The 14547-nt window shown below is 49.2% G+C and overlaps 1 protein-coding gene across 14 annotated transcripts in view; it reads right to left on the bottom strand.

The window, feature by feature from the left end:
- The window catches only part of NHSL2 (NHS like 2), a 285277-nt gene that overhangs the window by 71096 nt on the left and 199634 nt on the right, over positions 1-14547 (bottom strand). For 2 of the 14 annotated variants that reach the window (XM_085008416.1, XM_085008419.1), the window contains exon 1: positions 3849-4020. The exons of 11 other annotated variants lie outside the window; for them this stretch is intronic. Coding sequence is in view for 1 of the 3 variants with exons in the window: in XM_085008411.1 (XP_084864537.1) it covers positions 3507-3549 (43 nt within the window). In the remaining 2 variants the exon portion in view is untranslated. Of the gene's footprint in view, positions 1-3506; positions 3789-3848; positions 4021-14547 lie in introns of those variants that run through there. One more of the 14 variants, XM_085008411.1, reaches the window with a different exon arrangement.

Here is a 14547-nt window from a genome sequence, read left to right as displayed (position 1 = left end):
GCAAGCCCCCTCCCCCAAAGACAGTTCCCAGGCTGGCTCTGTAGCCTGCATGGGCTCTGGCTCGGCATCTGGGAAGTCTCAATTCCAAGTGATCCCAGGAGCGGCAACAGTCCCCAGGGCCCAGTTACTGTGTACAGGCCTCCTTCACAGTTACATTTTTATTCCTCTCTCGTTTTTTTCATAAAATGTATTTGGAACCAATAGGGTTGAAGATATCAGCCTGAAAGTAAATAATTGTAGCCCTGGGAGAGACACTATAATAGAGAAATAAATGAACCTAGTGCTTAGATGAAGGAAAGCTTCCTAGAGGAGATGCCGTTTTTTTTAATTTTTAATTTAATTTTTTTTTGTATTTTTAGGGCTGCACCCACGGCACATGGAGGTTCCCAGACTAGGGGTCCAATCGGAACTATAGATGCCAGGCTACACCACAGCCACAGCAACACAGGATCTGAGCTGTGTCTGTGACCTACACCACAGCTCACAGCAACGCTGGATCCTTAACCCACTGAACGAGTCCAGGGATCAAGCCTACAACCTCATGGTTCCTAGTCGGATTCGTTTCCACTGTGCCACAACGGGAACTCCGACTTCAACAAGTTTTAAAATATCTGGGCACCGCTGGTTTTATTTACTATTCACTTCATCTTTTTCTTGAGATGATTTTTTTTTTTTGCTCAAAGAAATGTATATTAAAAGAAATTTTATGTGGTATCCCAAAACCAAAACAAAAGGAGTATCACTTGCCAGAGGTAGAAAGTAACTGTAAAAAGAAATACAATGGAGACAGAACAGAGTAATTAAATTCTATGTAGATATCATTGCCTGTCATTGTCTTTGAGCCCGAGGCCTGCTCTAGCTCTGTTCCAAAAGAAGATTAGCAAGCATTACAGAGAGGGAAGAATAGCACCATACTGAGACTTTCTCTTCAATGTAATCAAAAAGCTGGAAAGAGAAGGAAGCGAGAATCATTTTCTCCCCATGTAATTTAATGTTCTTTAAAGCTGTACCGTGTATCATTAAGATCACCTTGGAGTTCCCCTCCCAATCACTCTGCTGACTGTGAGGGCAGTTGGTAAACAATAAAGTGCCCTACAAATGTGATTGTTATTACCACTTGATTGTTTTGTCCATTGGCTCTGGGGCAGCCACTTTGATGTAGCTGCCCTTTCGTTGGTTCAGTGAAGGTTTCCAAACCAGTGCCTATGGCCACTATCATGCCTCACATCGTAGAAGCAGAGGTTGGGGGGAAGGCAGCCCATTAGGCCAGAGAACATGAGGGTGCCATCCAAAGACCCCACCTCCTATGCTGGGCTCCACAGCTCAGGGGAAAGGTTGAGGTGGGCCTGGGGCCTGCAAGGTGGACCGAGCCCGTGCGGGGCTCCAGTGTTTGCAAAAGGCACCCAAGGAAGTGAGGGAGATCTGTTCTAAAGGGCAGGGCCCACTCGGCCAGGGGTGTCCTGGGACTAGGCAAAGCCACCGGGCTTTGGAGTTTGACAAGCCTGGGCTCGGTCTCCATTCTGCTACTTTCTAGCTGAGTCTGACTTCCAGTGTAAGTCACTGAGCTGCTCCGAGCTCATCTCCTCATTGGAGATGATGCGGGAACTGTTAGTACCTACCTCCTAGGATGGCTATGAGGATCCCAAGAGACAGTGTATGTAAAGTTATGAATACAGGGCCCTGCACCTTACTTCCTTTCCTCCTCCTATGGCCACAACCAGACCTCCGGACGAGATGTCTGCTTCTTTCCTGGCTCCCTCTCCTGGCTGGTCCTAGTCCTATTCTTGTGCTCACCTGCTGTCCCATTTATCAGGCTATGAGGTTCATAAGGAGTCTTTCGAGCATCTGCAGACAAGAAAGCTGAAGGGGTACACTCCAGGGCATGGGCCAGTGACCCCCTTCACCTAGAGACAGAAGGGAGGGCGGGTGCTCTCTGGGGCAAGCAGCCTGTACCCGCTGGAGGGAAAAGCTGGCTCTGGCCTCAAAGAGAACAAAGAAAAGGCACTGGTCTCCTGTGGCTAGAAGGCAGCGCCTGAAGCAAGTTCCTCCATTAAAAGCTATGAGGCGGAAGGTTAAATATAGCCCTTTCCAGCTGTCTAGGACATAGATTTATGAAATGTCAGAGCTGCGTTAGAGTGAGAAACGATCTTATCTCTGCTCTGTTTTTAGAGAGTAGAAAGAAGGCAATAGAGAAGAGAAATAAATCTGGACTTTCACCAGCGGGCGGTGAGCGGCCATGGGAGGATTTTTTTGAGCAGCTGGGGCTGTTTTATAAGGTCACACTCTGGCTGCAGAGTGGGGAATGGACTGGTGTGGGGCAACAGTGGAAGCAGGGAGCCCAGCGGGAGGGAGGGAGATGGGCGATGGGAAGAAGGGGCCTAGGGTTGGGTGAGGCGGGCCCTGCAGCCCAGATGCCCTGGTGGTGCCTCCCTCCCTCCTTGGAAGAGGAAGGCCAGTTCTCACTGGCCCTTGTCTTGAGAGAGGGCTCACCCCATGACTGCCCAAAGACATCCAGACCCCTCACTCCTTTGCAAGGCAGCCCACGGAAAGTCTGTTAGAAAGTTCCTCCTGGTCCACAGACTCCATCTACTCCCTTCACCCGGTGACAGTCCCTCAAAGACCTGAAGACCAAAGACCACTTTCCTCTGCTTCTTCTCCAAGCCCAACAGCACGTAGTCCTTGAAGTATTCAGTTCTCAGTGCCATCACTGTGCCTTTCAAACCCCTTCTGTTCCTAACCTCCTTTGGTGCATATTCCCTGCCACAGAGGTCCAACTTGAACCCGAGACACAGCGCGGGCTCACCGTCTGTCCTGCCAGCTGCCTCTGCAGCCATAAGTGGAGCTTCCAGTACGTGTTCAAGGGCAGGCAACAGCAGTGTCACCTCCCCCACCCCTGGCTCATTCTCTTCACACAAACCAGAGACGGGGGCCCCCTGGTGTGGCTCAGGACCCTGAACTTGATTCCACCCTACTGCCAGGAGGTCTGGCCTGAACTGTACTTGGAAAGCACTTGGTCTCTTGGTAGTAACCTGGGGGGACAGATGATCAGTGACAGGCACCTGCCCCTCCTTGTACCCATGCTTTGGGGATGTAAAACCCCAAGATGGACTGAAACGGCATTTTCCACCATGCAAGGCCTCCGAGAGCATGTTGAGTCGATTTACAGAAAATGAGATACAGTATTTCTTACACACATGCGCTTACAATTCTTCAGTCAATTTTCTTAGCCCCCTAGAATCCCAGATTATCAGGCTTGGGATGTGATCACATCCACCCTCTCCTCCTCCAGAGCCACCCACTTTTGAATTCCTTTTATAACCAGTCTGCCGAGTGGCTGTCCAGTCCCTCCTCGAACGCCTCCAGTACTAAGGGAACCCGCTTCCCCCCAAGATGCCTGGGCTGCCTCGGGTCCACCCTGAGTGCACCACCCTCCCCTCAGTGAGCCCCGATTCCTCGCCATCGCCCCTCTGCCGAGTACTTGAAACCCTGCTCCCTTGCCGACTCACCTCCCCGGCTCCAGAAGAGGGTGATAGCCTCAGCTCTCTCCATCCTAGCGGTGTGGACGACCAAGACATTCAGCAACTCCTCATGCAAGGGAGAAGCGCGTGGTGGGCCCACACTGGGAGCAAGGGGCTCCACGCACTTCCCAACCCGGTCCCCAGGCTCCTCAGTGGGCGCCCAGGGAGCTCCGTTTCCCAGCACCCTGGCTGGGTCAGTTTGGCCCCATCAGTCACATGCTCCGTGGCCCGAAAAGTTGTTCCTAGGCTGCCCAGCCCAGGGAAAGCAGTGCAGGATTCAGAGCGAGTTTCCTCTCTCTCTCTCTTCCACTCCCCGCTGCCCCCACTTGCCTGCCCACAGCCACGCCGGTCCAAGCTGTCCCGTCACAATGGGATCCGTCTATGAGTTGGTCTGGCCTCGTTCTAGGAAAGGTTCTCGGCCAAAGGCCCAAAGCAGAGCCACACGGAGGGCTGACCTCCCGCTCGGCTTCTATCCTGCAGCGAAGGGAAATGAGCAGGAACTGGCTGTCTGAGTCAGCGCCCCTGGTCTATTGTCACCATGTGGGCCCCTTCCTTCCCAGAGGAGAGACGTGCAGAGAGATAGGCCTTGTTTTTTGCAAGTCTCTCTTGCGCACACATACACACACACACACGCACACTTTCTCTTGGCCTGGAACAAGTCTGTGCACCATGGCTGAATGCAATTCAGTTTCCCTAACTCCTCTCCAATGCCTACTCTGGCAGAGGATCATGCCTACAGCATGTAGGGGTCCTCTTCCAGCATCCTCGCCACAGACAGAAGAGCTAACGATGACAAGCGTTCGTGAGGGGGAGGAAGCTGAAGCTCTGAGAAGGAAAGGGGCTTTCTCAGGGTCCAGCAGCCAGAGATTAGTGAGACTCAGAGTTCAACTTTGCTCTGCGTGGCATCAGGTAGGGAAGCCCACTGACCTTCCTCACTGCTTCCACCACCTCCACCCTGCGAGCATTCTAGAGTCAGAGTGGCAGATTCTAGCAAAGCCTATTTCCCAAGAGCACAAAGCAGGAAGAGGATGGCTGGCTTTAAAACATGTAAAAGGTATCGTGTTCAAATTCGTTTCTGTGTGTTTTAGAAAGACAAGGGCCGGGGACACAAGCCATGTGTGCCAGAAACTTGTTGCAGAGGGACTCCATGAGCCCACTGGCCTGAGCCTTGTCCTGGGTGACTGTCCTCTTTTTTTTTTTTTTTTTTTTTGCTTTTTAGGGCTGCACCCATGGCATATGGAAGTTCCCAGGCTAGGAGTCAAATCTGAGCTACAGCTGCCAGCTTATGCCACATCCACAGCAATGAGCCACTTCTTCAACCTACACCACAGCTCGTGGAAATGCTGGATCCTTAACCCACTGAGTGAGGTCAGGGATTGAACCCGCATCCTCATGGATACTAGTCGAGTTCATTAACCATTGAGCCACGATGGGAACTCCCCTGGGTGACTGTTCTAACTGGAAGAGAGGCATCGCGGGTTCCCACTCACAGAGAGAAAAGACCTAGCCGGAGCTCTTTTCTCTTCCTCATTTTTGCCAGAGGTGCAGACATACAGGGAAGCAGCTTGAGGAAAAGGAGTCGGAGGCTGCCCTGGATGAATCTCCTCGTTGCCTCAAGGACAGAAGGCTGAGGACCTCCTGTGCTGACAAGATTCTCAACTCCTCCAGGGCTGGGCTGCAGATCTCTGGAGGCCTCCCTCAGAACATATTTGTATGGCTTGGGACAAAAAGCCATCTCAAAAGACTGACATGACATTTCCAGATAGGGACAACGAGGCTGGGGGAGGGTTAGGTTCCAGGAGCAAGGATCGACTGACATCGTCTACTGCATTCAAGAGTTTAAGTAGGCTGAAGCCCAAGCAGTGAATGTGCTCTGTGGCAACACTGAGAGGATAGCCTTGGCAAGGCCTGCTTCCAGAAGCCGGTCTGCAGCAGGTTAATGAGAGAAATGGGAGGGGAGGGGAGACACCTCTCAGGAAGTCTGGCTGTGGTTAGAGAGGAAAGAGACAGAGCTGGAGCTGGAGGGAGAGGCAGAGCTATGGCTGGGAGTTAGATATTTGTCAGGATGGGAGAGATGTGTTTTTAAGTCAAGGAGTTTCCACCAAAATTACTGTTCAGCCTACCCCCCACAATGGCTGTGGGCTGGACTTCATCTCAGACCAATTAAACCAGAATTTCTCAGACGTGGAGCCCAGGCATTGATAGGGTTTTAAATCTCCTCCGGCTGGAAACCATCGCACTAGTTCTTGGTAGAAGCTGAAGTCTAGGCTTAGTGGGTAGAGGGCAAAGGCAGCTTGACTGTCTCAGTTCTCCCATGTCAGCAGCTTAGCAGAGTGGCTGAGAAGACAGGCTTGGGAGCCCCATTGCCTGGACTCAAATCCCAGTCTCACCTGTGTGCCCTTGGGCAAGTTATTTACCCTCTCTGAGCCTCAGTTTCTAATCCATAGATCAGTTATATAACTTACAGCTTCTAAACTATATATCCCCCTTAGAAGATAATAGAAATACCTATACCAGCAGGTTGTTGTGTAGATTGAATGAGTTTATGTTGGCAAAGTGCTCAGAATCCTGCTTAGTTTGATTGAGGCTATGCTGGGGCTGGCCTGTGTCTTCTACTATCTCTCCTAGACGTCCGTCGAAGGCTTAGGAAGGCCTCCCTTCAAAAACGTTGGTGGTCATGCCCTCAGTTTGGTCTCCCTGGCCTGCCTTGCACAGGCCAGATTCTGTCATCCCCTAAGCAGCCGCTTCTCACCCAGACTCCTCCTGGCTGCAGCTGGCTGCTGTTGCCGTGAGAGGAGCCACCACACATGACCAGACCACGCGTGACCACGCTGTTTGGGCTGGGATGACTCCACCATTAGAGACTCAGCCAATATCTGTCTTTAGTTCCCCCAACTCAGGTTTTTGAGTTCTTTAGGCAAACAATTGTCCCTTGGGTGGGAAAATGACTGGAGTGTGTGAATTTCCACAACACAGACTTCATTTCTGGGGGGCTGGGGAGGCCTGATGATGGTGGGGATGGTGGGGGGCTCTCTTCATCCGCAGAACCATCAGTGTGACCTTGGGATATCTGGATCAGGACTCCAGCTTGGGTGGCCTCTGAAAGAGACCTCAACCTTTGTCATTTTGCTTTTTACCCTGAGCAGACAGCTCCTGTCCCCCAAGTTGAGCTCTGAAGCACTCAGAATAATTTGAAGAACTTTTTTTCTTTTGGCCAAGCCCGAGGCATATGGAAGTTCCCAGGCCAGGGATTGAACCCGAGCCACAGCAGTGACGATGCCAAATCCTAACTGCTAGGCCACCAGGGAACACCTGCCCTCAGAGAATAGGAAAGAGCTGGTGACAGAACCAGAAGTTAGGGTAGATGTCCGGGAAGACAGTTATGGTGCAGGGCTGGGGGGGGGGGGGAGTCAAGAGTGTGGAAAGGGAGGGGGGTAAGTGTCAGCATTCAGCGACGGAAGTAAGGGTGCAGAAGTGGGAGGAGCTAAGCCACTGAAGTCAAAAATCCCAGAAGCCAGGCCCCCAAGGCAGGAGCAAGGTCCCAGGTGGCTAGGTGGGTGAGAGTATTTCAAAGGAACAGTGTGCTGGACACAGTATGTGCCTTTTATTCTCCTAGGTGGCACCGGAGGGGGGCACATCTTTGAGGCAAGCTGAAGGGCTTAACCAGCAATCGCCCCCACCCCCCAAGACTTCCAGGTCTACAAAATCCACAGAAGGAATTCACAGAGGTGGCTCTGTGCCACCCTCCCCAAAACCAGAAACCAGACACAGAGAACACACTCCATCCGATTGCAGGGAGCAATCGGGAGTCTCATCCTGCCTCTGGGACCCCACAGCCCTCCATCTGTGCTCTTGGAGAATTTGATAGGAGATTGACTTTTTAAATAGAAAATCTGCTGTTGAGAGAGATGAAGGTTTCATCAAAGACCATTTACTCCACAGGGATGCAGATGGCACTTAGGAGGCCACGTCAGCCCAGATTGTTTGGAAGTGCTGCCTGGGGATGATGCAGAGCTGACCTGTCAGCGTGCAGGACTCCCTACCAGGGACATCTTTCCTTGTCATCTCAAGCATCATTTCTGCCTCTTCTCCATGTCAGAGCCTGGTCTGGTTTCTCCCAGTTTGATAATGGTCATATGGCTGCAGCCACGTGGCACAGGGCATCTCTACCATGGTGATAAGGAAATCCTGGAGGGCATGAGGACAACTCTTGAGCAGTGGTGACCACAATGGGCGTGGGGCATGAGGGGAGGGGAGCTGGGCTGTGGCCCGCATTAATCTTAGCTCTGTAGCCAGGTAATCGTGGGCACAACACCTCACTTCTGTGGGTCTATAAAATGAAAGCTTTGTGGGAGATGAGTGGTTTCCAGGACCATATCTCACCTTTATTTTTTCAAATATTTTTTCCTTTTTTTTTTTTCGTTTTAGGGCTGCACCTGCAGCACCTGCAGCATATGGAAGTTCCCAGGCTGAGGGTCCAAATCAGAGCTACAGCTGCCAGCCTACATCACAACCACAGCAATGCCAGATCCAAGCCGTATCTGGAACCTATACCACAGCTTGCGGCAACACCGGATCCTTAACCCACTGAGCGAGGCCAAGGATTGAATCTGAATCCTCACAGACACTGTCGGGTTTTTAACCCACTGAGCCACAATGGGAACTCCTCAGCTTTATTAAAATACTTGGACCCCACCGTGATAGACATAAAGTCTACTTTTCCCATGGAAGAATGCTGACATGCAAAAAATTCATAATATATACACACTGTGCTACCCCAAGCCTCTCTCCACACCCTTCTGGGCATCTGTGGAGAAGCTTGGAATCAGGTGATCCCTGGAGACCCCTCCTACTCTGACAGTTTTGGGCAGTAAGGATGGCAGCACACCTGTGCTCCTTGCTTACCATGTGCTCCTTGCTTACATAGCACCTTGTTTCTTCCTCACAACCACCCTATGAAATAGGTGCTCTGAATCCTACCAGACCAGGGAGGCAACGGAGATTCCGAGAGCTTAGCTCACCTGCCTAAAGGCCTACAGCTGGTACGTGGCCAAGTCTGGCTGAGAACCCAAGCAGCTGTGGAAGTCTTCGCCATGTTCCGTATCAGTGATTCCCATCTCTCCATGAAGTTGAAGCATTTTGGAGAGGAATCTAAAGCATCGCCCCAGTTATTCCCTAACCACGGCTAACACCAGAAAATTTCACTTGCTTAATCAAATTTCAATGGCATCCTGTGCTCAGAGAAACCACCTAAAACCACCAAGGAGCACGGACCCAGTCTGGCTTTGTTGTCAACTTGGGTGGGACAGTGGCAAACAGTACCTATTACTTTTGTTTCCAAGTCTTTGTATCTATACCTCAGTAAGGCTTTACATGCTGCACCATTTTACACCTCACAAAAAGCCCTTTAAAGCATCCTAGCATCCTACACTGGAAGTTCCCTCCTGGGGCAGTGGGTTAAGGAGCCAGCGTGGGTCACAGCTGTGGCAGGTTCGATCCCTGGCCCAGGAAATTCTACATGCTGTGAGTGGGTGCCACCGAACAAAAATAAAATAAAGCATCCTACACCATTTGTTCCTCATCACAAGGCCTGTAAAGTGGTGGCAGTGCTTATTACTATCCTCACATGGCAGATAAAGAAACTGAGGCAACAGGAGTGAAATAACTTCCTCCAAAGACCCTAAGGAAGGGTCAAAGCTTGGATTCGAACCTGAGGTTTCCCACATTACACCCACACACTTCCCCATTCCCTGTGGCTGTCTCTTTCCATAAAAAGATGCGCCGACTATTGCATTTATATCCTTCAAGTGTGTCTGCTGGCTCAGGGAAATGATATGATTTGGTCTCTCAGCTTGACAGAGTGATTTGCCAGGGTAGTTGTTCTCCATGTTAATGGTTTTTTATTTTTCTTTGCACAAACAACATTATAACAACATTAATGGAAGTCTAAGGGAAAAGAAAAATTCACCAATAATCCTGCCACCCACAATAAATCAAGTTTTGTTTTTTCCACAAATTCCCTTCCAGTGCTCACTCGTGTGCCGACATGCTTTTTACAGGGTTTGTAAAGCTCAGCCTAGATACAATTTGGTCTTGTGCCTTTTGTATGTTATACTGTATTATGAGCGCTGTCCGTGTTGCTCACCTGTCTTCATTATTAGCTCTTTAGTGGCTCCACCGCACTTCAGTGAGGTTGGCTGCATCAGATTTTCTTAGCCATTCCCCTATTATTTGAAAGCGGGTGGGGGGGGTCATCGTACTTTTTTATACCTGCTTTTTGCTTCCTTCTAGTTCAGTCCAAGGAATGTGGGGGTATCATGATTGGCCTCAGGCCCAAGGCCCGGGCCTCTATCTCCAACAAGTCTCTCAGTTGTGGGAGTTAAGGGGCAGCAGGAAATATTTTGTTTGGTGGCCTAGAGTTTCAACTTCTTCCATACCTTCCAATGGGCTCATTAAGTTGGGTTCCTAATTATGACTCTAGGAAGAAGGCTTCCAGGGGGATGGAGGCCGCTTCACTCCCTTCTAAATCTCTGCTACTTACTTACAATCCATCATAATGAAATCAAGGATTGTGAGAATTCCATAAACTTATGATTATGAAAAGGCTACGTCAACTATGAAAATGCCTTGCAAATGCCATGAGATGCTTTCTTCATTGTGTTTCAGTACAGAGAAGAGAATGGTGGACTCATTTTCATCTTGAAACACAGGTCACCTTGCTCACAGTGCCACTGTGGCTGCTTGCTGGGTGGAGGGGGGCTGGAAAGCATCATGATCTCTGCTGCAGTTGTCTCTGCTTTGGAAGCCCCTCTCAACACCTGGTCTGGGCTTCAATTCAAGAATTCCCCACCTTCTTGATAGTTTAGGAATCCTCAGCTCTAGCTTCTGGACCCAACAAGGAGCCTCCAATAAGTTCAATCATTCCAACAACACAAACGTGTCATCAGACAGACATATGGTGGGACTTCTACAAGGCTGGGAATTGCAATCTCTGTTGCTATAGAGATCTGCTAGCCCAACCAGCACAGAACCATAGAGCCCTCCTTTCACCACACCCAGTATCCAGGGTTACTAACTCCTGCCACAGAAGCAAAGATGCTGAAAAGTACGTGGCATGGTGCAATAGACACAAGCTTGACAGTCAGACAGACTTGGCCTCAAATCTTGGCTCTGCAACTTCCTTGTTATCAGACTATGGGGCAGTGCTCCCTCTGAGTCTCAGTTTTCTCCTCTGTAAATGGCATCAACAATCCCTGCCTGGGGAGTTCCCTGGTGGCCTACTGGTTAAGGGTCTAGCATTGTTTCTGCTGTGGCCCAGGTCGCTGCTGTGGTGTGGGTTCAGTCCCTGGCCTGGGAACTTGTGTATGCTGTGCATATAACAAAAAAAACCTAAAATCCCCAAATAATCCATGACTTCCCAGCAGAGACAAAACTACCCGTGAGCAGAGGTCACACCTAGCTGGTACAGGTCAGAGGCATTCTGGGGGAGAAGGGGAGAGGGAGGCAGATGGGAACTGAGGGGGACATGGAGAAGGAGGGAAGAGGGAAGGGAAGGGGGAAGTAAAAGTTGGTATGGATCATTTACAAGGAGAGATTCATCAAGTCCAAGACTGTGACCTGGTCATCTCACCTCCAGACAAACTGTTTTTGAAAAGTGTTTCACAGAACCAGCGGGAGCTATACTAATGGGAAGTTGCATGTGATATGTGCTAATGATCAAAATAAAGAAAGTGCTTCTCATCATTAAAAAAAAGGGAAACCAAACAGTCCCTGGCTGGAAATTGTTCTGAGGGTTAAGTAAAGTCGTGGATGAAAAGTGATGGCATCTAGTAGGTGTGTGATACTGGTTCCCTGTCTCTTTCCTGTGGGATACTGGTTCAAATAGATGGTTGTGCACAGCTATGCACATGCTGTGTAGTTAAGGTGGCGCTACAGCACACATACAGATTCACAGGACAGCAGGGCTCCACTTACTCAAGAGGTGAAAGGAGGTGTGAAAGTTGCTGAGAAACTAAGTCCAATTCATGAGCCTGGTAGATGAGTCTTTCCAGTGTCAAAGCAACCTAGGCTCCAAGGTTGCGTTGGGCTTCTACATTCTGTGACTACCCTGCCTCACCCCCACCTGCTTTGAGGCTATGCTGGCTGCTCCCCATGGTCTCCCAAACATGCCAAGCTCACTTTCCGTTCCATTCTCAGAGGCAAGACCCATGGTGTTCCCCCATCTGCAATCATAATCACTCTTCATTTACAAAGCATTATCAACATTCTAAAAGCTTTCCAAGCATCTCATACCACATCTTCCCAAGCCCCCTTGGCAGAGTAGGGTGGGGTGTGTGTGCTAAGGATCCTCTTTAAAGACTCATAGCTTTTATAGCCAAAGGATGGAGGTAGCAGAGAGGTGAATAACTTGCCTAAGATCACTCTGCTGGATCACAGGCAAGAGAGATCAGAACTCAAGCCTTCCAAGTCCTGGTCAATAGCTCTTCCCCACCCTTTGGTAAACAAATTGTAGCCCTTGCCTTAGAAAAGCTCACATTTACTAGGGCGGATAAGCATGTAATAACAATCATAAAAATGAATGCCTGAAGGTAGCCCATCTGAAAAGGCTAGTACTGTATGATTCCAACTATATGATATCCTGCAAAATGCAAAACTATGTTAATATTAAAATGATCAGTGGTTGTTAGAGGGTTAGTGGTGGTGGAAGTGAGATGCATAGATGGAGCAGAGAGGATTTATAGGGCAATGAAAATTCTCCGTGTGATATCATAAAGATGGATACATATTATTATATATTTGTCCAGACCCATAGGATGTACAGTATGAAGAGTGAACCATAATGTAATGATGGGAGTTCCTGTTGTGGCACAGCGGAAATGAATCTGACTAGGAACCATGAGGTTGTGGGTTTGATCCCTGGCCTCGTTCAGTGGGTTCAGGTTCCAGCATTGCCGTGAGCTGTGGTGTAGGTCACAGATGCAGCTCGGATTGGCGTTGCTGTGGTTGTGGCACAGGCTGGCAGCAGTAGCTCCAATTGGACCCCTCGCCTGGGAACCTCCATATACCACAGGTGCGGCCCTAAGAAGAAAAAATTTAAAAAAATAAATTATGGACATTGGGTGATTATGATGTGTCAGTTTAAGTTCATCAATGATAACAACTACACCAGTCTGGCGAAGGACATTGATAATGGGGGAGGCTCTGCATATGTTGGGAGAGGGGGTATATGGGAAGTCTCTACACTTTCATTTTGCTCTGAACATAAAACTGCCCTTAAAAGTGAAAGCCTTCATTTTACTTTATTTTATTTTTTTGTCTTTCTGTCTTTTCTAGGGCTGCACCCGCAGCATATGGAGGTTCCCAGGCTAGGGGTCTAATCAGAGCTGTAGCCACCAGCCTATGCCACAGCCACAACAACAAGGGATCTGAGCCGCGTCTGCGACCTACACCACAGCTCATGGCAATGCTGGATCCTTAACCCACTGAGCGAGGCCAGGGATTGAACCCACAACCTCATGGTTCCTAGTCGGATTTGTTAACCACTGAGCCACAACGGGAGCTCTGAAAGTCTTTATTTTTTAAGATAGATAGCCAAAATCACGTTGGAAAAAAGGAGACAAAAATGCCAGCAATGACAGAATTATGTACAAGCTACCAAATTAGCACAGGGGAGGGACGGATGAACTCCAGTAATTAATTTTGTATAGAGGAAGGAGGTCAATCAGGTAAGGCTTCTGTTCAGGATTTTGAAAAATGAATAGGAAATTGCCAAAGAGAAGATGGGAATTGGCGGGGGGGACCCAAGCAGAGAAAAGTGCACTTGTGAAAGCACGGACATGTTGAATGGAATGGTGTATTTGGAAACTCATAAGTCATTCAAGATGGCTGGATGGCCAAGTTCAACAGGAAGTGACAGGAGGTAAGGCTGGAGAAGTAGGTGGGGTCTGATCATGGAAGGTCTCTAAGTTGTGGTAATAAGGAACAGTATATTTACCCTAGAAACTGGTGCTTTCCAAACCTCAGGTGATCCTATTTTACATTCTCAACTTTCTCCATTTTCATCTACCACTTATATTACTATTTACTTAATCATTTTATTTAAAAATTCACTTTAAAATGCTTAATCTTGCCCTAATAAAAAAGACATGAGAAACCATGGGTCAGATGTACTAGTTACATTTTTTTCCCTGATACACATTAAAATATGAACTCTGAAAGGTTAAAAAAAAAAAGGTTTGTCTATACCACCTGCCAATGCCTCTGGGTACACATTGGGAGCAATCCTGGTCTTCTTTCCCCAAATCAGCAAGACTTGGGTTCATAGCAGGGGAGTGCAGGGGCAGGTCACTGTGAGGGTTGTGCAAGGCATGGCCGGGAGAAGGGCCAGTGTGGAGGCAGGAAGCCTAGTTTTGGAATAGGCCAGAGATAACAAAGGCCTGGACCCAGAGATGGACAGTAGGATAAGAGGAGGGCTTCCAAGCTCAGAGGAGGACTCAACAATAAATAATGGCTGGCTGGATAGATGGATGGGTAGATGAGAGAAAATTGTTAGTGTGAGGTGAGAAAGAGAGAGGAATGAAGGATGACTCCCAGCTTTTGAGTTTGGGTTCCTAGAGAGATGGTGGTGTCACCAAGAGAAAATGGAAAAGAGAAAGGGGAACTTCTCTGCAGGGGTGGAGGGCAGCACCAGATGTGCTCAGCTGAGTGTGAAGTCCTTATATGATATTCAGATGGAGATGGAACAGTTGACTACGGTTAGTTTGAGCTGGAGGGAGAGATTTGGAAGTCAAGCCTCTGGAAGTGGTCTCTGGGTGCAGCCTTGACCACCAAGGAAGAGGAGACACGGGCCCCAAGGCAGCACTCTGAGGAAGGGAATTTGCATGTGAGAGCGGGCAATGGAAGAGGTGCTTTCTTGCTCCAAAGAGCCTTTCCTGGTGACCTCGGGACAGACCTCCTCCCTTAGACCATTAACCAACTGTCTCCTGGGCTTGCCTCCTCTCCTTGACTATTGTGTGGGCAGCCTGGGGCT

This window comes from Sus scrofa, chromosome X (genome assembly GCF_054392235.1).
Source record: "Sus scrofa isolate SSC_HxYL_T2T_F1_AM1 chromosome X, Sscrofa_HxYL_maternal_Yorkshire_Landrace_v2.0, whole genome shotgun sequence".
Classification (NCBI taxonomy): Eukaryota; Metazoa; Chordata; class Mammalia; order Artiodactyla; family Suidae; genus Sus; species Sus scrofa.
This window is presented reverse-complemented; position numbering and strand designations above follow the sequence as displayed.